The sequence below is a fragment of the Coregonus lavaretus genome, assembly GCF_964263955.1.
Source record: "Coregonus lavaretus genome assembly, chromosome: 14".
Classification (NCBI taxonomy): domain Eukaryota; kingdom Metazoa; phylum Chordata; class Actinopteri; order Salmoniformes; family Salmonidae; genus Coregonus; species Coregonus lavaretus.
In genome coordinates, this window is record NC_140001.1 from 17,800,601 (window position 1) to 17,826,114 (window position 25,514).

The 25,514-nt window shown below is 40.9% G+C and overlaps 2 protein-coding genes across 3 annotated transcripts in view; both read right to left on the reverse strand.

The window, feature by feature from the left end:
• jak2b (Janus kinase 2b) overlaps window positions 1-21,759 on the reverse strand; it is a 33,928-nt gene extending 12,169 nt beyond the window's left edge. Inside the window, exons 1-17 of one of the 2 annotated variants that reach the window (XM_084177177.1) lie at window positions 21,010-21,753; window positions 18,696-18,941; window positions 15,660-15,783; window positions 15,133-15,250; window positions 5,769-5,914; window positions 5,148-5,439; window positions 4,287-4,406; window positions 3,973-4,130; window positions 3,764-3,875; window positions 3,400-3,586; window positions 2,841-2,965; window positions 2,505-2,639; window positions 2,184-2,271; window positions 1,552-1,679; window positions 1,028-1,166; window positions 580-731; window positions 295-445 (exon numbers count right to left, since the gene is read on the reverse strand). In XM_084177177.1, coding sequence (XP_084033303.1) covers window positions 295-445; window positions 580-731; window positions 1,028-1,166; window positions 1,552-1,679; window positions 2,184-2,271; window positions 2,505-2,639; window positions 2,841-2,965; window positions 3,400-3,586; window positions 3,764-3,875; window positions 3,973-4,130; window positions 4,287-4,406; window positions 5,148-5,439; window positions 5,769-5,914; window positions 15,133-15,250; window positions 15,660-15,783; window positions 18,696-18,927 — 2,407 coding nt within the window. In that variant the 5' untranslated portion in view covers window positions 18,928-18,941; window positions 21,010-21,753. Of the gene's footprint in view, window positions 1-294; window positions 446-579; window positions 732-1,027; window positions 1,167-1,551; window positions 1,680-2,183; window positions 2,272-2,504; window positions 2,640-2,840; window positions 2,966-3,399; window positions 3,587-3,763; window positions 3,876-3,972; window positions 4,131-4,286; window positions 4,407-5,147; window positions 5,440-5,768; window positions 5,915-15,132; window positions 15,251-15,659; window positions 15,784-18,695; window positions 18,942-21,009 lie in introns of both variants that reach the window. The other variant, XM_084177178.1, reaches the window with a different exon arrangement.
• A 1,358-nt stretch (window positions 21,760-23,117) lies between these two features.
• LOC311141363 (lipocalin-like) lies at window positions 23,118-25,514 on the reverse strand. The gene is made up of 7 exons (XM_084176661.1): window positions 25,340-25,514; window positions 24,625-24,764; window positions 24,250-24,326; window positions 23,792-23,902; window positions 23,577-23,678; window positions 23,365-23,390; window positions 23,118-23,257 (listed from the first exon to the last, which is right to left on the reverse strand). Exons 1-6 carry the CDS (start codon window positions 25,430-25,432, stop codon window positions 23,365-23,367), a joined length of 549 nt encoding a protein of 182 aa, XP_084032787.1. The 5' UTR covers window positions 25,433-25,514; the 3' UTR covers window positions 23,118-23,257.

Here is a 25,514-nt window from a genome sequence, read left to right on the forward strand (position 1 = left end):
TATTTTTGCAGAGACTTGTATTTGTTCCATGTCTGCTTGGATTCTCCCCATCTCTTTTAAGTCCCTAGCAGCACTTGGCCCACCTAAAAAACAAACACCAGTAACAGCCTGGATATAATATAGGCTGGTAATATGGCCACCAGCATACCCATCATTTCCTCTTCCTATAACAACAAGATGTGTGCCAATTATAATAATCATGACCTCCTTGAGACAATCAATTCAATGGAGAGACCCTACGACCCATCAGTAAGACCCAGTTTTACTCTGCAATGACTGTAGCAATGCACTGACCAGGCGTGAACAGGCTGTTGAGGTCCCTGATGATGACCCTGAAAGAGGGTCTGAACGTGGGCTCATAGTCCATGCAGCTGGTGATCAGGTTAGCAAGCTCAGTCCACTTAGGAGCAGGCAGCTGGTGGCGGTCCTCGTAAAATAGGTTTTTCTGCACCAAAGAATCAGAGGTATGTTAGTTTGAGATTCTTTGTTGTAGGACTGCATTTCAAATTGCATTAGTGTAAACATATTGCTAGATATTTCTAAAACAAAACCTACTGGTATAGCTGATGTGATCCTTACCTTAGAGTTGTCCAGTGTTGCCAGTGGTTTCTCCCCTCCACTGCAGATCTCCCACAGCGTTGTGCCAAAGCTCCACTTGTCTGCTGCAAGGCTCAGGTTGGTAGGATCCTCAATACATTCAGGAGGCACCCAGGGGATTCGCTCAACCAAAACTGGGCCAGACCACAATATGTCATTAATAGATAATCAATTCACACAACATTTAGTGTTCAATAATCATAACTCTGAAATAGTACAATATGTTTTGAATATAATATCTATATTGTAATATTTTAAAATGTGAAAGGTTGTAAAAACTGTGAGGTATTCAATGATTTCTGGAGGTGTGGCTCAGGTCATAGCTGGGGGAACTTCGTGCACACAACTGAGTTTTGATGGATAAACGTTGCCCCCTTCTGGCAGCCTAGTGGTAACACCTGTGTATCAGAGGAAGAGGGAGGGAACTCACTATCTTTGGGCAGGACAGTGATGCTGACACCAGGGTCACTCAACTTGATGAAGGGGGGATTCCCAGTTTTCCGGTCCTCTTCCCGGATCAGCAGGACATTCTTGGCACAGACGTTCCCGTGAGCAAGGTTCTTTTCCTCCTGCGGGAGTGAGGGGAGGGAACAGTCAGGAGGGGAGGGGGCAGTCAGGAGTGGAGGGGACAGTCAGGAGGGGAGGGGACAGTCAGGAGGGGAGGGGACAGTCAGGAGAGGAGGGGACAGTCAGGAGGGGAGGGGACAGTCAGGAGGGGATGGGACAGTCAGGAGGGGAGGGGACAGTCAGGAGGGGGGGGGGCAGTCAGGAGGGAATGGGACAGTCAGGAGGGGATGTGCATCACACCAACTAACTAAACATTTACAAACGTCCTGCAGGCACTGATGGACTGGTGCGGTCTGTGGCTTGTAATGCTGAGAATGTATAAGTATCCGTAGAGTCCCTTTATCAATGAGTAGCCATTTCTGTACGACAGGTTGGGTTCAGCCTTACCAGAAAGTGCATGGCCCAGGCAAGCTGCTTGGCCACTTCAAGCTTCCACAAGATGTTGATTGAGTTTCTGTTCTTCTTCAGGTATGTGTCCAGGGAGCCAAACTTCACATACTCCTGCACCATGATATCTGTAAGAGTTAACAGTGGTCAAAACACAACACAATGTCCCGAAGGATTAATCGAATGCCACTATTTATGAACCTTTTTGCAATAAAGCATAAATATTGCTATATCAGCTTTCATCGAATCCAGTCCTCCAGTCACATGCAGCAGTACATTACATACCAGAGACAACAAGGGCCAATCTAAAGGTAGCAGACGAACACTCATAGCGAACTGAGGCTGGCAGATTAAGAATTGTCAGGTAAGAGGGTTTTGTTGAAACAGCTCGGTATTGTAATCCCCCTAAGAATAGCCCACCTTCACTCTGCTCTGGTCTCTTCTTCAGGTTACACAGATTATTACACCGGGTCAGAGTATCAGCAGTCACAGCAGGGTTGTGGACATTAAAGGATAATAACCTAAGCTTATAACGCAGGCTGGTAGTATGGATGGAGGGACACACTCATTCACTTTCTTTATCTGTTGTATACATTTCCCAACTGGGACAATAAGGTGACTGATTGACTCACTCTCCTCCCCGCACACACACACGCCGTAGTTCAGCACCAGGTGCTTGTGGGATAGCTGGCTCATCATGCTGGCCGCCTCAAAGAAAGACTGTAGAGAAGGAGAGAGATAATCATCATTAATAAACACCGTCATCATTCATAATAATCCACCATAGACAATGACTGATTTAAGACAATAGTCCTGATAGACATTAACACAGGCAATTAGTCACCTGCTCTTACTTTCTTTGTAGATAGAAGGATTAACTACTTTACTTTTAGCTAATCAACTCAGGAAAACGGTTTAATGTCTGATATGTGTATATAATCTTAGTTTCTTACCTCTGAGTAGTTCCTGTGGGCCTTGTCCAGGACTTTCATGATGACGTCAGTTTGGTGCATCTCCCCGTAGTCTCCCAGCTCCTTGCGGACCCCTTTGAAGATCTTTGTGAATGTCCCTTGGCCTTGACTCTCAGTCTGAAAAACACACAAACAAGACAATGTTACAGCTGCTAGTTTAAAAACAATAAGAGGACGGATTCCTGAGTCTTTCATTGATAAGAAACACACTGCATGCTGGTTATCCAAAACTATACTAAACAGTGAGATGATGACATCTACAATTTTGCTGTATGAATGAAAATAAGACTGTGTCTGTGTTGAACGTGAAATGCTTACATATTCCAGGTCCTCTTTCCTGATTTTGTGGAACACCATTTGGCTGATGTTGCGTCTCTGTAGGGAGGGGGAGAGCGGCACGTCTGAGCCCTTGTTACTCCTGCACACCAGTAAACTGGACTTGTCTGTCAAAGAAAAACAAGAGGACCATATAATCAGCCTTAACCAGTATATTGAGTTTAAGCGGAGCAATGCCTCAACATGTCAAAGATCTTCTCTGCCGATTTAGAGGCAATAAATCAAGACTTAAGGTGGCACTCCAGTCTCCTTTTCAACTAATTTATCACCCGATTTACTAACAGAAGGCACATCTCAATAGGTGGTCTATGTATGACATGACATGGCACAAGTGGGCAAGCAAGGGGGAGGCCGATGACATCTCATCAGACTAACTCCTTGAATGGCCTACTCCTTGAAGTTTGCAGTTATCCTAGAAAAACAATATTTTGCTCAAAACATATATTCTTACACTTAAGTGTGCGTACATTACTGTATTTATACTTGGGATATTGTTTTTCATCAGGAAAAATTGAGTGAGTGAGTCTTTAAACTCAGTAACCTTTGGATTTGGGTGGGCAACACTTGCTGAACTGGAAAATTATGCCATCAGAGCACACAGTCTCCTTCTGGTAGCAGCTCAGCAATTCCTGGAGGTTGCTGAAGTTCCTTTTGGTTCCACTCAGATTGAACTCTCCATTAGCAGCCTTAGTGATCTGGCAGTGCTTGTACTCAATGCCATCGTATACCTAAAGGAAAGCACAAGAGCAAGAAATTATAATCAAATCAGTGTTCCAGGGACATGATAGTCAAATATGTTTCAAACCGCTTATATTCTACACAAAGGTTTTCCAATATGGCAAAATTCATTAATTCATTTTTTAATCCGTTATGTACTAAAATGATAACTTAAATACAGTACATACCCCCACGGTGAAGGTCAAAAAGTACTTGTTAAAGTCCTTAGGGCTGCATCGCAGGATGTACAGACCCCGCTTGTTCCCAGATTTCTGTAGTCTATTAATTGCAAAATCCATTCTGTGGAGAAGAACAGATTGTATCTCTGCAAGTTATTGATTCACAAATCCGATGATGCACAGTGCTCTATAAGGGTAGGTTTCCAAACTTCACTTACGAAATGGGACCATGACAGTGGCTGGTAATGGCCTCCACCAGTGCAGGGGGTGCCACTTCTTTGCAGAGGTAGTGGTGTGCATCTGTCGTCAAACGATAGTAGCCATCGATCAGCGATATAAAGGACAGAGCCTCAGATAGGCAATTGAACTCCAGCTCCTGAGACAGTGCAAAAAGGATGAGAATACAATTGTCAAGATAATTATCCAATCCAACAAAAACTGGGGTTGATAGAATGAGGTTTCAATACTGTGGTTGTTTCAATGTGAATATTAAGAAAGGCTTGTGGAGGTGAGAGGCTGACGTCAGTCTTACCAGTGTCTTGCCGTCTTGTTTATTGATGGTAACCACTCGACTCTCCATCGAGCCTTCCTTATTGGCCTGTTTAATACTGATGTCAGTAACATCTGGGAAATCACAGTAGGTCTGCAAGTCCTGCTCGGACAAAGGTGGGAAAACAAGACGTCATTTGACTCAATCTAGAGGATATCATTCTTCTAAAACAGAGCCAAAAGTGTTGATTGAATAACCTTTAGTGCCAAGAAGCAGAACATGTTATGACACGATTAGTTCTAAGCCAGCAATGAGCCAAGTACAGTATTTGCTTTTGCTATCTTCACTGGAGAAAATTAAGTCTTTGAACATTTTAAATTGTTAAACAACACAGACTAATCTGAAGTAATCCATTGGCATTAGATTCCATTAGCAATGTAAGCCACTGTTGACCTACTGTAACAGCTCATAAACCCATTAATTACTCAATTATACATTAACACCTCTAACCGTGGATTAGGAAAGAATAAAACGGCCAGGCCAAAGCTACAAAATAGCATGACATTACCACCCTAAATTCAACTTCACAGTAAAACCCGCCTGACAACAGCATGAAAACATCTAAATAATATTGGATACATTTTGTAGCTAGCTAGCTAGCTATATCACTGTGATTACTGTATGAAATTCTTTCATAGGCTATTTGAGGGAAACAGGAGTAAAACATCCTGTTCATGTTCCCACTAAGTACGAGATTCCACTCAAACTATAGTGTACTAATTTACAGTACTTGATCCTTTCACTTTCAGGGAAATATAGTCAGTGGTGAGTCTGATAATTATGAAATTTCAGTAAATTCACCTTAGACAAGTGAACATGAACAACCTGGACTGTTGTGAGTACCTGCTCAGAGTCTTTGTGCCCGTCTCTGCACCACTGGATGCCATGATCTGCCGTCACGATGATGGTGACCTGCCCTGCCGAGGGTTCCCTGACCTGGAAGCGCTCAGTGTAGAAGGCCTGCTCCAGAGACTCCATGTTGATGAGGTATTTGAGCTTCAGGTCACGTGCCGTGGCCCGGCACTGGCTGAACTGCTGGATGAACTTCTTGAAGCGGTAGCGGATCCTCTTCCGGGTCACGAAGCTGTAGTCCTGGATGTGAGCCCTCATGTCCTTGGGCAAGAAGGACTTGTAGCTGAGGTAAGAGGGGGGAAGAATAGGATAAGTCAAGCCATATGGAATAGGTTAGTATAATAGGTACCTGAAGAATACCAAGATACTAGGACAACACAATAGAACATAAATAATTTACATTACCATTTCAAGTCATTCTGTTGGCCATACTACTTATAGTATTGTCTTAAGTATGAGATAATAATAAGAACTGACTGCCTGTTTGTCTCTATCTTATTGCATTGTTGTAGATATCCAGCAGAGACATTTGTCTCTAGCTACAACTGACACCCAGTCAGCCAGTACTACCAGGTTAAAACCACTGGACATGTATTTATCTTTCCTCTGCACCTTATGGAATTGTAGATATCCAGCGGAGACATTTGTCTTTCCTTGGCTATCCTCATCATGTCCAATACAGCCATGCCAAGGCACTCCTCCTGAGTCTCATGTGTGCTGGCGATCTTCACCCAGCCATTCACAAAGTCACTCCTCCACTAAACACAGAGGTGGGCTGGTTAATATATTGTAATTATACAATATAATGCTATAAAAGGCCAGATGATAGATTTTTTATTTAACCTTTATTTTGACATCGAGTCAATGCTGAGACCAAGGTCTCTTTTCCAGATGAGCCCTGTGTAGCACCACAATACACATCAAAATACAATAAACACATTAAACTACACATTCATATACACAATAAAATACACAACAATACGGTAGTCTGTAAGATTGTTCTCTATCATGTGTTTGATTTTAGTGTCTGCTTGACCCAAGCTTCGCAACAAATCTATGACTGGCTATTCTCCAGTCATAGAAATAGCTTATATTTCTACAGGCCCAGGGGCCTCATTTATAAACGTTGCGTACACACAAAATATGCCACAAAACGTGCATGCCCCAGATTTCACGCAAAAGTTGGAGACGTGAGAATGTGTTTATCCTCCCGCAAACTTTAGACCATGCGTACGCACAGTAGCCTAGTATTAGCCTTGAGACAATTGGGAATATATGATGATTTATTCATAACAAAAAAACAGGTACCTAAATATAATAGAAAGATGCAATCATTTGCCATTAGTGAGAAGAGCGAAAATCGATTCAAGCCAATTTTATCTGTGCCTTCTAAAATAATTAGAAATAGGCATATATTTCCTGTTATTTATTTCATTTTCATGATCATTGCAGAATAAGTTCCTCACCTTTTCTGACTGGGATGGTTTCATAGGCTACTTGCGAAATAGCCTATAGGCCTACAACCAGATAGGATAGGCTACCATTCGTCCCATCTATCATTTAATTGGAGCCACTTCACAGTAGTAAATAGATAAGCTATTCGCAGGTTAACAGTAGAATAGACCGTTCAACTTTTTTTTTATTGACGTTTGTAGGATACATCTGAATACTGTAATATCACATTTCTCGTGTACAATATTTGATTTATAAACCTAATAGATATATCATAACCATTGCAGAATAAATTCCTCACCTTTTCTGTCCATGAGTTAATAAGTAGCCATAAAACAAATTACCATGCACATCTCATTTAATTGGGCTTATTAGATAGGCCATTATAATTTCAAGTTTTTGCTCTATGCATCATGGTTTAAAACATACAGTAGAATTGAACAGGTCAATTTACAGTTGATAGACAGTAGATTTGCTTCATTGAAGTGTGTAGGCTGCCACTGTAAGTAGGCCTACTGTAGTTTACATTTTTTTCCAGAGTAGACAATGTTTCAGAACTCGTGGGCAGTGCAGCATATTTAGGTTGAGGAAAAAAAGTGAATGCAAAACATTATTAAAATCAAACAATCTGTTTACAGGTCCACAATAATTTGCAATTGTTTTTGTCTTTCAGAAACAGTCAGATACAGCAAATGTCACTGCAAAAGAAAACATTCTGCTAACACCTGCAAAATACATTTGCTCAAGTTACTAGGCTATTTCTAGTGGTCCTCTGTAGCTCAATTGGTAGAGCATGGTGCTTGTAACGCCAGGGTAGTGGGTTCGATCCCCGGGACCACCTATACGTTAAAATGTATGCACACGACTGTAAGTCGCTTTGGATAAAAGCGTCTGCTAAATGGCATATTATATTATTATTTCCTTTACTGTTTTGGCCTAATTGCAATACTTCCAAAGTATACAGCAAATAAGGGCGTTATTGTCACCATAAAAGGTGAATGATGGGCATTTTTCAGTCAGAGTTACAGTGGGGGAAAAAAGTATTTAGTCAGCCACCAATTGTGCAAGTTCTCCCACTTAAAAAGATGAGAGAGGCCTGTAATTTTCATCATAGGTACACGTCAACTATGACAGACAAATTGAGAATTTTTTTCTCCAGAAAATCACATTGTAGGATTTTTAATTAATTTATTTGCAAATTATGGTGGAAAATAAGTATTTGGTCACCTACAAACAAGCAAGATTTCTGGCTCTCACAGACCTGTAACTTCTTTAAGAGGCTCCTCTGTCCTCCACTTGTTACCTGTATTAATGGCACCTGTTTGAACTTGTTATCAGTATAAAAGACACCTGTCCACAACCTCAAACAGTCACACTGCAAACTCCACTATGGCCAAGACCAAAGAGCTGTCAAAGGACACCAGAAACAAAATTGTAGACCTGCACCAGGCTGGGAAGACTGAATCTGCAATAGGTAAGCAGCTTGGTTTGAAGAAATCAACTGTGGGAGCAATTATTAGGAAATGGAAGACATACAAGAACACTGATAATCTCCCTCGATCTGGGGCTCCACGCAAGATCTCACCACGTGGGGTCAAAATGATCACAAGAACGGTGAGCAAAAATCCCAGAACCACACGGGGGGACCTAGTGAATGACCTGCAGAGAGCTGGGACCAAAGTAACAAAGCCTACCATCAGTAACACACTACGCCGCCAGGGACTCAAATCCTGCAGTGCAAGACGTGTCCCCCTGCTTAAGCAAGTACATGTCCAGGCCCGTCTGAAGATTGCTAGAGTGCATTTGGATGATCCAGAAGAGGATTGGGAGAATGTCATATGGTCAGATGAAACCAAAATATAACTTTTTGGTAAAAACTCAACTCGTCGTGTTTGGAGGACAAAGAATGCTGAGTTGCATCCAAAGAACACCATACCTACTGTGAAGCATGGGGGTGGAAACATCATGCTTTGGGGCTGTTTTTCTGCAAAGGGACCAGGACGACTGATCCGTGTAAAGGAAAGAATGAATGGGGCCATGTATCGTGAGATTTTGAGTGAAAACCTCCTTCCATCAGCAAGGGCATTGAAGATGAAACGTGGCTGGGTCTTTCAGCATGACAATGATCCCAAACACACTGCCCGGGCAACGAAGGAGTGGCTTCGTAAGAAGCATTTCAAGGTCCTGGAGTGGCCTAGCCAGTCTCCAGATCTCAACCCCATAGAAAATCTTTGGAGGGAGTTGAAAGTCCGTGTTGCCCAGCGATAGCCCCAAAACATCACTGCTCTAGAGGAGATCTGCATGGAGGAATGGGCCAAAATACCAGCAACAGTGTGTGAAAACCTTGTGAAGACTTACAGAAAACGTTTGACCTGTGTCATTGCCAACAAAGGGTATATAACAAAGTATTGAGTAATTATTGTTATTGACCAAATACTTATTTTCCACCATCATTTGCAAATAAATTCATAAAAAATCCTACAATGTGATTTTCTGGAAAATAAATTCTCATTTTGTCTGTCATAGTTGACTTGTACCTATGATGAAAATTACAGGCCTCTCTCATCTTTTTAAGTGGGAGAACTTGCACAATTGGTGGCTGACTAAATACTTTTTTTCCCCACTGTATAATGCTCCTTCACGCACGCACAGTTTTTTGATAGGGGTAATTTATAGCGGGAAACATGCGTGTGTATGGTGTGTGGCAATTTTATAAACCTCAATATTTTTGTGCGTGCGCAGTCTTTTTAGAAATGCCGCACGCAGATAATTAGTGTTACATTTACCCAACGGTTATAAATTAGGCCCCAGAGCACCGTGTCACTGAAGCAGATTTCCAGGGTATAAACCCATATAATCCTGACAGTTCAGCCCCAGTCATATCGCAGTCTCAACTCAACTGGATTCACCTCCCCTCTTTTCTATCTATGCACATGGGAAGTTGCATTGGAGAATCTTCAATCTAATTTGATTTGACCCGACCTAAAATTAGCTTGGCAAACTTAAGGTTTTAGTCGGTTTATCTCAATGTTATATCCTCTTAAAAATAAAAGATTTATCAAATTGTGGCTTAATAGATAATGAATGTTTTGAGTGTATGTGGTCATTTTTAAATGGTCTGTAATAAGAAAAGACAGAGCTATACAGTGCCTTGCAAAAGTATTCATCCCCCTTGGCGTTTTTCCTATTTTGTTGCATTACAACCTGTAATTTAAATTGATTTTTATTTGGATTTCATGTAATGGACATACACAAAATTGTCCAAATTGGTGAAGTGAAATGAAAATAAATTGTTTAACTTGGGTCAAACGTTTCAGGTAGCCTTCCACAAGCTTCCCACAATAAGTTGGGTGAATTTTGGCCCATTCCTCCTGACAGAGCTGGTGTAACTGAGTCAGGTTTGTAGGCCTCCTTGCTCGCACACGCTTTTTCAGTTCTGCCCACAAATGTTCTATAGGATTGAGGTCAGGGCTTTGTGATGGCCACTCCAATACCTTGACTTTGTTGTCCTTAAGCCATTTTGGCACAACTTTGTAAGTATGCTTGGGGTCATTGTCAATTTGGAAGACCCATTTGCGACCAAGTTTTTACTTCCTGACTGATGTCTTGAGGTGTTGCTTCAATATATCCACATAATTTTCCTTCCTCATGATGCCATCTATTTTGTGAAGTGCACAAGTCCCCCCTGCAGCAAAGCACCCCCACAGCATGATGTTGCCACCCCGTGCTTCACGGTTGGGATGGTGTTCTTCGGCTTGCAAGCTACCCCCTTTTTCCTCCAAACATAACGATGGTCATTATGTTATATTTTTGTTTTATCAGACCAGAGGACATTTCTCCAAAAAGTACGATCTTTGTCCCAATGTGCAGTTGCAAACCGTAGTCTGGCTTTTTTATGGCGGTTTTGGAGCAGTGGCTTCTTCCTTGTTGAACGGCCTTTCAGGTTATGTCGATATAGGACTCGTTTTACTGTGGATATAGATACTTTTGTACCTGTATCCTCCAGCATCTTCACAAGGTCCTTTGCTGTTGCTCTGGGATTGATTTGCACTTTTCGCACCAAAGTACGTTCATCTCTAGGAGACAGAACGCATCTCCTTCCTGAGCGGTATGACGGCTGCGTGGTCCCATGGTGTTTATACTTGCTTACTATTGTTTGTACAGATGAACGTGGTAACTTCAGGCGTTTGGAAATTGCTCCCAAGGATGAACCAGACTTATGGAGGTCTATAATTTTTTTTTCTGAGGTCTTGGCTGATTTCTTTTGATTTTTCCATGATGTCAAGTAAAGAGGCAGTGAGTTTGAAGGTAGGCCTTGAAATACATCCACAGGTACACCTCCAATTGACTCAAATTATGTCAATTAGCCTATCAGAAGCTTCTAAAGCCATGACCCATTTTCTGGAATTTTCCAAGCTGTTTAAAAGGCACAGTCAACTTAGTGTATGTAAACTTCTGACCCACTGGAATTGTGATACAGTGAATTATAAGTGAAATAATCTGTCTGTAAACAATTGTTGGAAAAATTACTTGTGTCATGCACAAAGTAGATGTCCTAACCGACTTGCCAAAACTATAGTTTGTTAACAAGAAATGTGTGGAGTGGTTGAAAAACTAGTTTTAATGACTCCAACCTGTTTATGTAAACTTCCAACATCAACTGTATATACACCTGTTCTGAAAGGCCCCAGAGTCTGCAACACCACTAAGCAAGGGCACCACCAAGCAAGCTGCACTATGAAGACCAAGGAGCTCTCAAAACAGGTCAGGCTTTACGGAAGAGTGGCCAAAAAAAAGCCATTGCTTAAAGAAAAAAATAAGCAAACACGTTTGGTGTTCGCCAAAAGGCATGTGGGAGACTCCCCAAATATATGGAAGAACGTACTCTGGTCAGATTAGACTAAAATTGAGCTTTTGGGCCATCAAGGAAAACGCTATGTCTGGCACAAATCCAACACCTCTCATCACCCCGAGAACACCATCCCCACAGTGAAGCATGGTGGTGGCAGCATCATGCTGTGGGGCAAATATCCCAGTTGCTAGATGTGCCAAGCTTATAGAGACATACTCCAAGAGACTTTCAGCTGTAATTGCTGCAAAAGGTGGCTATTGACTTTGGGGGGGGGGGGGGGGGGTGAATAGTTATGCACGCTCAAGTTCTGTTTTTGTGTCTTATTTGTTGTTTGTTTCACCCAAAAAAATATTTTGCATCTTCAAAGTGGTAGGCATGTTGTGTAAATCAAATGATACAAACCCCCCAAAAATCAATTTTAATTCCAGGTTGTAAGGCAACAAAATAGGAAAAATGCCAAAAATGAATACTTTCGCAAGCCACTGTACATTACAGTAAATCTGTGTCATCAGCGATTAAAAGATTCTCCCTCTCTACTTCCGTAATAAAGATACGTTTGAATCAGCGCTAAACCATACCCTGTAGACGTCATTCAACTGTAAACATCCCAAACAAAAATATTGATGGCAAAACATGCATCGCCCATCAGCACTGTCAGGCGGGTGTTAAAATTCTTCATTTATCATGCAACTTCCCTAATAGGGGGCCCTTATCAACGCAGTTGGAAGGAGCTCACATTCCATGGCTGATGACTCGATACATATAGTGCATTTGGAAAGTATTCAGACCCCCTTGACTTTTTCCACATTTTGTTACGTTACAGCCTTATTCTAAAATGGATTAAAATATTTTTTTTCCCCTTCATCAATCTACACACAATACCAAAGCAAAAACAGGTTTATATACATTTTTGCAAATGTATATATATATATATATATATATATATATACAGTGGGGAAAAAAAGTATTTAGTCAGCCACCAATTGTGCAAGTTCTCCCACTTAAAAAGATGAGAGAGGCCTGTAATTTTCATCATAGGTACACGTCAACTATGACAGACAAATTGAAAAAAGAAAATCCAGAAAATCCCATTGTAGGAGTTTTTATGAATTTATTTGCAAATTATGGTGGAAAATAAGTATTTGGTCACCTACAAACAAGCAAGATTTCTGGCTCTCACAGACCTGTAACTTGTTCTTTAAGAGGCTCCTCTGTCCTCCACTCGTTACCTGTATTAATGGCACCTGTTTGAACTTGTTATCAGTATAAAATACACCTGTCCACAATCTCAAACAGTCACACTCCAAACTCCACAATGGCCAAGACCAAAGAGCTGTCAAAGTACACCAAAAACAAAATTGTAGACCTGCACCAGGCTGGGAAGACTGAATCTGCAATAGGTAAGCAGCTTGGTTTGAAGAAATCAACTGTGGGAGCAATTATTAGGAAATGGAAGACATACAAGACCACTGATAATCTCCCTCGATCTGGGGCTCCACGCAAGATCTCACCCCGTGGGGTCAAAATGATCACAAGAACGGTGAGCAAAAATCCCAGAACCACACAGGGGGACCTAGTGAATGACCTGCAGAGAGCTGGGACCAAAGTAACAAAGCCTACCATCAGTAACACACTACGCCGCCAGGGACTCAAATCCTGCAGTGCGAGACGTGTCCCCCTGCTTAAGCCAGTACATGTCCAGGCCCGTCTGAAGTGCATTTGGATGATCCAGAAGAGGGTTGGGAGAATGTCATATGGTCAGATGAAACCAAAATATAACTTTTTGGTAAAAACTCAACTCGTCATGTTTGGAGGACAAAGAATGCTGAGTTGCATCCAAAGAACACCATACCTACTGTGAAGCATGGGGTTGGAAACATCATGCTTTGGGGCTGTTTTTCTGCAAAGGGACCAGGACGACTGATCCGTGTAAAGGAAAGAATGAATGGGGCCATGTATCGTGAGATTTTGAGTGAAACCCTCCTTCCATCAGCAAGGGCATTGAAGATGAAACGTGGCTGGGTCTTTCAGCATGACAATGATCCCAAACACACCGCCCGGGCAACGAAGGAGTGGCTTCGTAAGAAGCATTTCAAGGTCCTGGAGTGGCCTAGCCAGTCTCCAGATCTCAACCCCATAGAAAATCTTTGGAGGGAGTTGAAAGTCTGTGTTGCCCAGCGATAGCCCCAAAACATCAGTGCTCTAGAGGAGATCTGCATGGAGGAATGGGCCAAAATACCAGCAACAGTGTGTGAAAACCTTGTGAAGACTTACAGAAAACGTTTGACCTGTGTCATTGCCAACAAAGGGTATATAACAAAGTATTGAGAAACTTTTGTCATTGACCAAATACTTATTTTCCACCATCATATGCCAATAAATTCATAAAAAATCCTACAATGTGATTTTCTGGATTTTTTTTTCTCATTTTGTCTGTCATAGTTGACGTTTACCTATGATGAAAATTACAGGCCTCTCTCATCTTTTTAAGTGGGAGAACTTGCACAATTGGTGGCTGACTAAATACTTTTTTTCCCCACTGTATATATATATATATATATATATATATATATATATATATATAAATATTACATTTACATAAGTATTCAGACCCTGAGAGTCCTTTAGGCGCCTTTTGGAAAACTCCAAGCGGGCTGTCATGTGCCTTTTACTGAGGAGTGGCTTCCGTTTGGCCATTCTACCATAAAGGCCTGATTGGTGGAGTGCTGCAGAGATGGTTGTCCTTCTGGAAGGTTCTCCCATCTCCTCAGAGGAACTCTGACAGAGTGACCATCCCACTTCCCTGATCAAGGCCCTTCTACCCCGATTGCTCAGTTTGGCCGGGCAGCCAGCTCTAGGAAGAGTCTTGATGGTTCCAAACTTCTTCCATTTAAGAATGATAGAGGCCACTGTGCGCTTGGGGACCTTCAATGCTGCAGACATTTTTTGGTACCCTTCCCCAGATCTGTGCCTTCGACACAATCCTGTCTCTGAGCTCTACGGACAATTCCTTCGACCTCATGGCTTGGTTTTTGCTCTGACATGCACTGTCAACTGTGGGACCTTATATAGAAAAAAAGGTGTGTGCCTTTCCAAATCATGTCCAATCAATTGAATTTACCACAGTTGGACTCCAATCAAGTTGTAGAAACATCTAAAGGATGATCAATGGAAACAGAATGCACCTGAGCTCAATTTCGAGTCTCATAGCAAAGGGTCTGAATACTTATGTAAATAAGCTATTTCTGTTTTTTATTTTTAATAAATTGGCAATCATTTCTAAAATCCTGTTTTCACTTTGTCATTATGGGGTATTCTGTGTAGACTGGTGAGGGGAAACAAATATGTAATTCATTTTAGAATAAGGCTGTAACGTAACAAAATGTGGAAAAACTGAAGGGATCTGAATACTTTCCGAATGCACTGTACATACATATAGTACAACAGTCTGACAGCGATACTGACAGTTCCTCAAGGATATAGCTAGTCAATTTTCTTATCTCAGAGACAGCTTGGCTACAGTAAATGTCAGCCAATCAACCGCCTTTGCTTTTTCACAGCATTGTTGAAGGAAGAAGGCCACATGTGCAGCAATGGATAAACATCATCACAGTGAAGAGTGAGACAATTTTCTAGTTTGCTAGGTTCCGCATGTTACAGACTGACTCTTACCTGGGCAAAGAGGTATGCCATGACAAAGTCATCAAGGACAGGACTCTCTGAGCCCTTGGTGACTCCATACCGATATGCCCTCGAAGCCCCACTGCTGTACCAGCCAGGGAAATAGTACCTGAGAGAGAGAGAGAGAGAGAGAGAGAGAGAGAGAGAGAGAGAGAGAGAGAGAGAGAGAGAGAGAGAGAGAGAGAGAGAGAGAGAGAGAGAGAGAGAGAGAGAGAGAGAGAGAGAGAGAGAGAGAGAGAGAGAGAGAGAGAGAGAGAGAGAGAGAGAGAGAGAGAGAGAGAGAGAGAGAGAGAGAGAGAGAGAGAGAGAGAGAGAGAGAGAGAGAGAGAGAGAGAGAGAGAGAGAGAGAGAGAGAGAGAGAGAGAGAGAGAGAGAGAGAGAGAGAGAGAGAGAGAGAGAGAGAGAGAGAGAGAGAGAGAGAGAGAGAGAGAGAGAGAATGAATAGTGTATAATTAGAGAGAGTGAGATCTAGCAAACAAGAATGAAGAAATCATGAGCACAGAAAACACTGCACATACCTTATTCTGAAGACCACATCCTCATTGGCAGATTCATCTAGCTGGAAGACATGGTTCGGGGAGAACCACATGCCGTCACTCTCTCTGAAGAGCCCAAACAAGCTGCAGTACAGAGGCGACACACCTAAAGCAGAGTGGAGACAGGGGATACAGCATGAGATAGCGTTCACTGCAGAACTGTCTTTATACAGTGCCTTGCAAAAGTATTCATCCCCCTTGGTGTTTTTCCTATTTTGTTGCATTACAACCAGTAATTTAAATAGATTTTTATTTGGATTTCATGTAATGGACATACACTAAATAGTCAAAATTGGTGAAGTGAAATTAAAAAATAACTTGTTTCAAATAATTCAAACAAATAAATAATGGAAAAGTGGTGCGCGCATATGTATTCACCTCCTTTGCTATGAAGCCCCTAAATAAGATCTGGTGCAACCAATTACCTTCAGAAGTCACATAATTAGTTAAATAAAGTCCACCTGTGTGCAATCTAAGTGTCACATGATCTGTCATATGATCTCAGTATATATACACCTGTTCTGAAAGGCCCCAGAGTCTGCAACACCACTAAGCAAGGGGCACCACCAAGCAAGCGGCACTATGAAGACCAAGGAGCGCTCCAAACAGGTCAGGGACAAAGTTGTGGAGAAGTACAGATCAGGGTTGGGTTATAAAAAAATATCCAAAACGTTGAACATCCTACGGAGCACCATTAAATCCATTATTAAAACATGGAAAGAATATGGCACCACAACAAACCTGCCAAGAGAGGACTGCCCACCAAAACTCACAGACCAGGCAAGGAGGGCATTAATCAGAGAGGCAACAAAGAGACCAAAGATAACCCTGAAGGAGCTGCAAAGCTCTACAGCAGAGATTGGAGTATCTGTCCATAGGACCACTTTAAGCCTACACGCCACAGAGCTGGGCTTTACGGAAGAGTGGCCAACAAAAGCCATTGCTTAAAGAAAAAAATAAGCAAACACGTTTGGTATTCGCCAAAAGGCATGTGGGAGACTCCCCAACAGCCCGAGAATAATAAATAAAAAATAGGAACACAAGGCTTTATCGTTGGGTTTTTTACAGAAATGTTTGGCGATTGACTAGGAATGCATTGGAGATCAACCAGGCGATTGCAATCGACCGGTTGGTGACCACTGCTCTAGAAAGTTCAGTGAAGTTCAATCACGTGCTTCTATCTGTGGGCTAATATTTCTGCGCGGGCAGTCTCGGGGTGCGTGCGCAGTTTAGAGGGAACATTGGTGATGACGTAGTGCACACAAAATTTAATTTTTTGCTTTCGTTTTCAAGTACCAAATAAAAATCTAACGTTCAATGTGTTTCCATCGCATTTTCAACTCTACCCATTGTTTAGTCACAAAAACAGTTACATTAAATAGCAAATGTGCCTACTCTGGTCTTGGCACGTGTGCTCCAGCAAACAGCTCGCAGACACAGCGCGGGTAGGCTGTGCAGGTACTGGGTAGGCTAGTCTACATGATGAGATTATTATGGATAAAAGTGACAATATTTTATTTGTCAAACGGCAGTCAAGCATCGATCATCATGTCACCAGAATAAGACACTTGATATTTATTGGAAAGGAGCGTCACGCTCATCACCGTGAACTTTCAACACCCTGTGAAGTTAATCATAATTTATATAGCCTAATAAACTGCATGGTTTCCAATCCCGAGACGTAGTGGGAGGACTACACAACATGTCATCGCGTGACTCCAAGCTTACTTTGATATGATGGTTATTATGATGGTTTCCACCGCCATTTCTCGCATAATTAATTTCACCGACACAAAAAGATCTGACCATGTCGAACGAACAAATTATCTGTCTGCATTTATATAATTGTACCCGAAACGTCCTGTTTTCATCACAGCTGTCGTGATTTTTTTTAAACTTAAGGTATGACTTTACTCGCATAAAAACTGTGGAAGAAAACATGATTAATGTCACAACCACACAAAAATATTGTATTTATCATCAACTTTAGCAGACCAGATAATGCACTGTGTCTTGAGTCTTACTAAAAAGCCTGAAAAGTGATTTGAATGTCAAGATAATAAAATGTTCTACCTACAGGTTCACCAAAAGGTCATGAAACACAAGACCTGTATTTGAGCCATTGTATTTGAGCTGTAAGTACCCGTTGCCGTTTGCTTAAAGGCCAATTCTGCAATGTTTCTACCTCATATTCATTATCTCCTGCACCAAACCAGTGTCTACATATGTGAAAATGCCATGTTTCTATGATCTGTGGTTAAAAAGATAAGAAGAAAGGTCTTCAAAATATGCTTCTCTGTGACATCCCAGGGTAGGATTAAATGTTGTTGTTTTTTACGTAGAAATGCGCAGTTTTAATATACTGTATGTAGACACTTATCTCCAGCACACTGAAAATGAGGTTGAAAAGTGGTCGAATTGTCCTTTAAAATGTCCCTCATGTTTTGCTTGTCAATAAATCCCTTGTGGGCATTTAAAAACATGCAGGTTTAGTTTCTCCTCTCTGAGATTTTTATTGACCATTGGGAGTGCAGCTTATGTCAGAACTCACTCGACCTTAGTTATTATACTTTTACGTGTCCTTGGCAACAGTACATAAAGGTAGACAGGCTGGAACAAAGTGTTGAATAGAGTTTATTTTTGCAATCAACCCAGACCATAACCTCTGTGTTTAGTCCCCTATGTCTGAGCTAGTACGGAGTACATTAACTCAATGAGCATGTCAGCTACTGCTTTAGCAGCAGCTAATGGGGATCCTAATAAAATACTGTACCAAAATACCATTCAAACCCAATTCCCTCTATCCCTTTTCATAGGAAATGCAACGATGCATTTTGGTGCAGAAAGGACACCTCATGCCAAACCCACAAGATCTAACCAGGAAAAACTATTGTTTTTAAGTTATTAAAGTTACAAGTCTATAACTAGGGTCCAGAGTTCTTCTTGGCCAGGTCACTAAGTCAGGACAAACTCATGACCCTTCTCATGCTGTTTTGAAAAAATGTGACTGGTACTCACTGCACTCCTTGGCTGCATTGACACACAGTTGCTCGACTACATAGTCCCCCGGTGGGTAGCTGAGGGGGGTGGAGTCTACCCCAGCCAGGCTGCTGTGGTAGAGGTGGACACGCAGCACCGGGGCAGTGACTGGCCTGGACCCCCGAGGCTCCCGGGGAGCAGTCCCGTTCTGGTGCACAGGGACCGGAGGGCATGAAGGCGTCTCCATGTCCAACACAGAGACACCGGCCATCCGCAATCAGCTGCCTGCATTGAACAGCAGATGGGGAAAGAAGAAGAAAAGGGAAGGTGATTAGTTGTTTTTTTGTCAGACAATGCAAGACGGGTTAGTTAAAGCATTTTGAAAGCAGCACAGCCCAGTGCTGTTCCACCATACTGCGGAGCATCTCATGTTGTGATGAGCTTAGCAGGGAAACCATTAAACAAATGTCTGCAGAGGGGGCCACTGTCAGCGCGAGCTACAACTGTCTGCAATCAAGATCCCACCAATCCTCTCAATGACAGATAGTAGTGGCAGTCAAAGAAATTCAGCATAGAAGCGCAACAGGCTAGCACACATAACTTTTCAACTGCCCGGCAGGCAAGAGAGGGGTTTCATAACAAACAAACATATAACCTTGAAACAAAGATGCCTTAGAGCAGAGGAGCGCCTTCTTCCGTTGATGACGGGATGTTTTGGTCTATTGACTACTGTAAATCCTTCACCCATACCACCGGAGTTCACACACACAACCTCCTGACACTGCCTGTGGGCCCGGAGATGAGCAGCTCATGATAGGACTGCCCTACTCAATTAACACAAACACTTTGACCAAAGCAGGAGTTCAGCCTTTGGCAAAGTTTTGAGCCGAGATGAAAAACTTCTGATCGGAAGAAGTAAATGTCAAAAGCTGCCTTTGGGCAAAAGCTTGTAATATGATTACAGAGAGGAGCACAAGACCTTATAATGGGGCTGAATCAAAATCACAGAAGACTGGTGTACAACACCATCAAGAGTTTGTATAAGACTATTACTTAGCAACTCAACAAAGAAAAACCTTTGTTAGCAGCTTTGGAGTAATTGCTGTGAAGATGCAGGCCTTATCATTATTTTACACAATATTAAAACTTTCCACAGTATAACTGTGCTGGCTTGGAAGCAATCTGAACTGGCTACAGCCCATCACAGACACATACTCAAGGAGCAAATGTTTGCCACACAGCAAAGTGAGTGCATGTAATGTGAGCAAGAGGGAAGTTTAAATAACTGTCAATTAGATTTTCAAGACATGGGCAAATCCTTATGAGTACCTATTCTGCATGAGTACATGCAGAATAGGTAATGTCATTGACTCATGGTCTCTTGGATCTTCATGGTGACAGGGTGCTGTATTGAGCGAGTTCAGTGCCAACAGAAACTGTATTTGAATTAAATATATTTCAATTCAATACTTCGAATTTGTAATGCATAAATGTAATGATTGAATTCATAAATGTAACTTGTATTTCCTGATTGGAAACGGAATTGAATTAATATTGCGTTCAGTTTTAGTGCAATTTATGTTTGAGTGAATTTGTAGGCTGTGGCAGTGTGGGTGACCAAGAGACACCACCCAGGCCGACACTGCAAATAATGTGTGAGTGACTCAAGGTGTCCATATATATATTCATGACTAAATGTAAAAAAAAACGAAGTTTATACTTTACTAGGTAGCTAGCTAGTTATCTCGCAAGGGTTATGCCCCACTTCCGGTAGAAATGGGAGCAATAACCTTTACATCATCAGCACTGAAAACGTGTAAACTGTTGACAACCATACAATTCAAACAGAAAACACATTCTACGTAAAACCAAATGAGATGTGTGCCTGACACTTGCTTGCAAGCTTAGTTAGTTGGCTAATGTTAGCTAAACAATTAGCTAGCTAGCTAACGTTAACTTAGATAGCGCGTTTGCTAGTAGCTAAGTAACCTGTTGACGTCAGCTAGCTAACTACACAAACTCTGGGCCTTGATTGCTAGCTACTAGCAAGTGTATGATATTGTAATCACAAATTAGCTAATTTTCTTATGATATATAGCTAGTGGAACAAATGTTGTTTTGCAATTCAACTTGAATATGGTGACAACATTCGCTTCGACTTTCTTTATCGCAACAACGTTAGTCAGCTAGCTTAATTTAGGTTTCTAGCTCGAGTCTGTCTCAATCTTACGGGCTGCACCTACAACTTCAGAAAAAAAATCCATACTATGTGAAGTTACAGCTGGTTACGTGACATTTTTATAGCTAGTAGCGTTACAAGTCTTGCGTTAGCGTAAGGCGTTATAGAACTTACTCGGTTGTTGACGCCAGTCAGCTACCGTTAGCCCACTTAGCTAGCTAGCAGGGCGAGCTTACAGCTTGCTTGTCAACGCCGGCCAGGTCCAATCCAATTCTTGTAACTCAATCTTTGTCCAGATGAAAATTCATGTATCAATGTATCTCAAAATATTATCTCTCTCCATTCTTCCCCTTCACGAAACAAAAAAGCCACACTTAAATGGGCTATATGCGACCGTTGAATTAGCGAGGACTAACGTTAAGCAAAAATGTTATGTTCTTGTCTAGTCAGGCTAACTATCTGTCGATTCCATGTACATCTACCAGTAACACACAGTTTACCAGAAACGATATATCTAGCCTTAACAGTTAGCTAGCGAATATAACTATCTAGTTAACCTGCCTTGTTACAGTACCGTTAGCTAGCTGGCTCGTAGTATGTGGTTAGTAAGCCAGCTGGTCAACTCCGAGTCTGATCCCCAGTGCCCACCCCCGGCTAGCTAACTAGCTAGCTAGCTACCTAACAGGCTAAGTTTTCAAAAGCAGGCACAACTTGTTGTCAAGCTCCCACAACGCTATCAACCTCTTCTATAAAGACAACGTTATGTCGAAAACAGTTTCTAAACTACAATTTAGTTAATATCAGCAAAATAAGAATACGGTAACGTTAATAGCTATCTCAGCAAGTCAACTAGCAATATTATGTAAGTTCTAGCTACCAGTACCTTATGCTGATCTGTATAACAGTAACACCAGCCAATTGTCGCTTTAAACTAAACTAGCCAGAGAGGACGATATGTTGAGTGAAGGCCATCTCTTGTCTGTGTGTCAGTTATTTGCCCTGCTTTGAAGACTAGCTATATGGTTTTACATTGTTTCGATTATAAACCCTTAGCATTCAATTATGTTTCTTTTTCTATATCTATTTCAATTTTCTATTCTATTCTGTTTTTTTCTTAGGCTGGCCTAATGTTGGAACATATTTTCCAAAATGTTCATTCAATGGAATTGATACCCATGGGAAGGAACCAACATTTTTCTAACTGACAAATATTTTAATAAAACAGTTTTGTTGGTATTGGCGTTCTGTGGCCAATATTACTGTGTTATCCACTGACTAACATTGTAATTGTTTAGTTCAGGATATAAAGGGATAGCTAAATGGCCTAATTGAGTTTCGCAGTGTACAGTTACTGGCCTCTGACATCTAGCATCAACCAAGTTGTCTGGAGTCTAGACCTTTATAGTGTAAACTCATGGTCATGCTCTATAACCTCAGATTAACTGTTCAAACCCTGATCCCATTCCCAGCTGTTCCCCATAATTTGGTGGAAAGTGCAACATGAGTGTCATCACAGTCACTCTGGCCTTGTTGGAAGCAAGACCCTTTTTTGTGTTGTTATAAGTGTTATAAGTGTATTAGCCCAGTAGTGCACTTGGTATAAGTATGGATTTATTGGTTCAAGCCCCAGAACCAAGTTGTTTCCCTTCTACAGGTCCACTCTTTTTCGCACAGTGTCTATGGATCTATTATGGGAGACATTTCTTACTAAACTAAAATCATGGGCTATACTGACATTGAATGAACACTGACAACATTATTAAATGGCTTCTTTAAGACCCACTAGAGGGAGCTGAAATGGTTTGGTAAAATGTGGGGCAGATCTGCTCAAGTACAATTAGACAAATACACAAGTTACTTTTTTTTGTTTTTACCAGGCAAGAAGTTCCCTCACTGGAAAAATTAAGTAATTATATTCTATTCAAAATCTTGTTTATTGTTGATTTCTGGACCTGTGTATACAGTATAAATTGTGTACCTTTGTTTACAGAAAACCTGAGATTTAAATAGAAAGGTTTAATGATGAAAAGCGATGTTGAGTGGTTCAGCAAAAATGTTAAGCAGGCCTCTGTTTTCCCTCAGGTAATAGGGTTATATTGATAGCTTCCAATGTCAACCTTCAAGACATTTCAACTCACTATCCCATATTAAATACAATGTTTTTTGTATTAACAATCATAACCTCTGGTTTTTAAACAGATTCTTCATGTACAACCAAAGAGACTGGAGTAGGTTATGCAGTGAAGTATATGAGTAAAATGTAACTCAGACCAATTATAGAGTATGGCAACAGTTCTCTGTGTATTCAATAGTGTTATTGTTCCATACATGTATGTAAAGCAGAGAGCGAAATAGAAGACTCAGGATATCTTGGTCCAGTATGATGGTGTGGAGTTCTTTAACCAATGTTTGCTGTCAGGTCCTTAGAAAGTGAGCAGATTGTATTATATAAAAACCAGCACATAGAAATGCTCAGAAAACCCCCTTGCAATAGAAATGTTAGTCTCATTTAATGTAATTTCTACTCACTTAATGTCCGCAATCAGAGCAGGGATCTGTATAAGTAGTAGAATGAAAACATGAAAACAACAAAAGGTGAAATGTTAAAGCATAACATGTAACACATTTAGTAATGATTAGAAACTGGACCAAAGTTTATATACAGTTCAATGGCACCAGTCCAAGTCCAATGTTACTTTCATCAGACAGTTTGTGCTGTGTTTGATCAGTCATATTTTTACCTACGAACGATGGGGTCAGAATGGACTCTGCAGAGAAGCCCAGAGACAGAGAATAGTTTCTAAATCTCTCCACCAATTCTTCTCTCAGCGTTGGTGAGCGACCTTAAAAAAGAACAGAGTGAGAAAAACATTTATTTTATTTTATAATGACTAGAAGAGCTGTAGGAGTAGGGGGATCCACATGAAAGAGAAAACTGTATGTCAATTATTGTTACCATAAAGAGACACCTGGGAGAAGTCTTTCACAATCTTCTTGTATTTCACCACCAGACTATATTCAGTGTAATTGCTCTCCACCACAGTGATGTCCTTCAATATCTGATGGCCTGTCAATGAGGTAATTTGTTAGTTAGAATACTTTATGGTTTGAAATTGTTTGTATCTTTACAGGCTCAGGACATGATACCACAAAGAGACAAATGAAACCGCACAGCAACAAAAATAGCACAGATAATAGTGGATCAGCAACCTTCATCATACATCGAAACACAAATGGATTATCGGAAGGGTTAGGGTTAGAATCTAACATACATAAGAAACGCATGTCTGTACTCCCCCTTCCACTGCAGTGTCAACATCAGCATGTCTATTTCTACATTTACCCCATGCTTTACTGTGTCTCCTCCCTCACACCATCTCCTCTAACCAGCTCGAGGCAGGAAGCTTAACTTACGGTCACTAAAGTAGGTGAACTGGCCTGGGAGGTCAGTCTTCTGGTAATAGTACACACGGCACATGCAACCTTTTAACCTGACAACAACAAATTGAGAAAGGGGTTATGGGTTTATGTGTGCTGCAAGTCTTTATAACATGTATTAATAAGTATGAATACACATATTATAAATAGTGTGTACTTTTATTACTTGAGTATTTAAGCATTTATAAACATTGATAAGCATTTACAATGGCCTATTACTGAAAGTTATTATAAAGTCAGTTTATCCCTGTGTTTACTTATTGATTGATATGTGTAATGTTCCTAATAACTAAAATTGTTTTTATTTGTTGGAGTGTAGATCTCATTTAAAAGACAAAAGAGGGTAAATACCCTGTCCCCCATACGGTTAGGTTGGCATTGCCATCCATATCAGAGGTTAAATTCCCATTGGAGACCTGCACATAACTTCTCCATGGCACAAATTCTGGCGAGTCATAGGCCAGGCCAACACGATACCACTGTCCTGAAAACTGAGCAAATCACTGTAAGAATTTTAATAAAGACAGTACATTATTCCCTACGACATTATTAAATAGGGAAATAAAATCCTTACATCAAAATTCATCAAGGATAGTAATAACACAATTCAACAACACAATTGTTTTCAAACATATAGTGATGAGAGGACAACAGCATTGTTTAAAATTAAGAACAAATATTAGCAATTGTTTAAAAATAATATTTCAGGGTACATGTTACAATAAATGTTCACAAAACAGGATTCAAAACACACAAAAAATACCAATCTTATGTAATGGTCTAAACAAACAACAACACAAAGTTGAAATTCCACTGCTGTTCTTTGACCTCGCTACTGTTTGTTTTTCAATTCAGAAACTTTTCTGTTTCAAACAAGGTTTTCCATATACTACGGTTATACCATAGATACATTTAGTTAATCAGATTTCAGAGGATAAAAAATGTGTCTAAATCAGGCATTTAACAAAGAGTAAAACATTTAATAAAAGGTCAAAAACCACAGTGCTTTTATCAGAAAAAACTGCCTACCACAGCACATTGACAAATATCATATCATTGTTCTCACCCTTTGTAGATCAAAGTCCTTTTGTGGATGAATATCAGCATTGAGACACTGAGTCCATAGCATCACGCTGAATACGGTCACCACTAAAAACATGATGAACAAATAAAGAGAGAAATAACACAGACCCTGTTGTGAGACCAAGCAAGTAGAATAAAATAGATTAGAGTGGGAGGTC

Coding starts and splice junctions, on each gene's coding strand:
- LOC311141363 (XM_084176661.1), bottom strand. CDS start 25,432: ATGTTTTTAGTGGTGACCGTATTCAGCGTGATGCTATGGACTCAGTGT. Junction 24,765..25,339: donor AGGACTTTGATCTACAAAGG/GTGAGAACAATG, acceptor TGATTTGCTCAG/TTTTCAGGACAGTGGTATCG. Junction 24,327..24,624: donor CTAACCGTATGGGGGACAGG/GTATTTACCCTC, acceptor TGTTGTTGTCAG/GTTAAAAGGTTGCATGTGCC.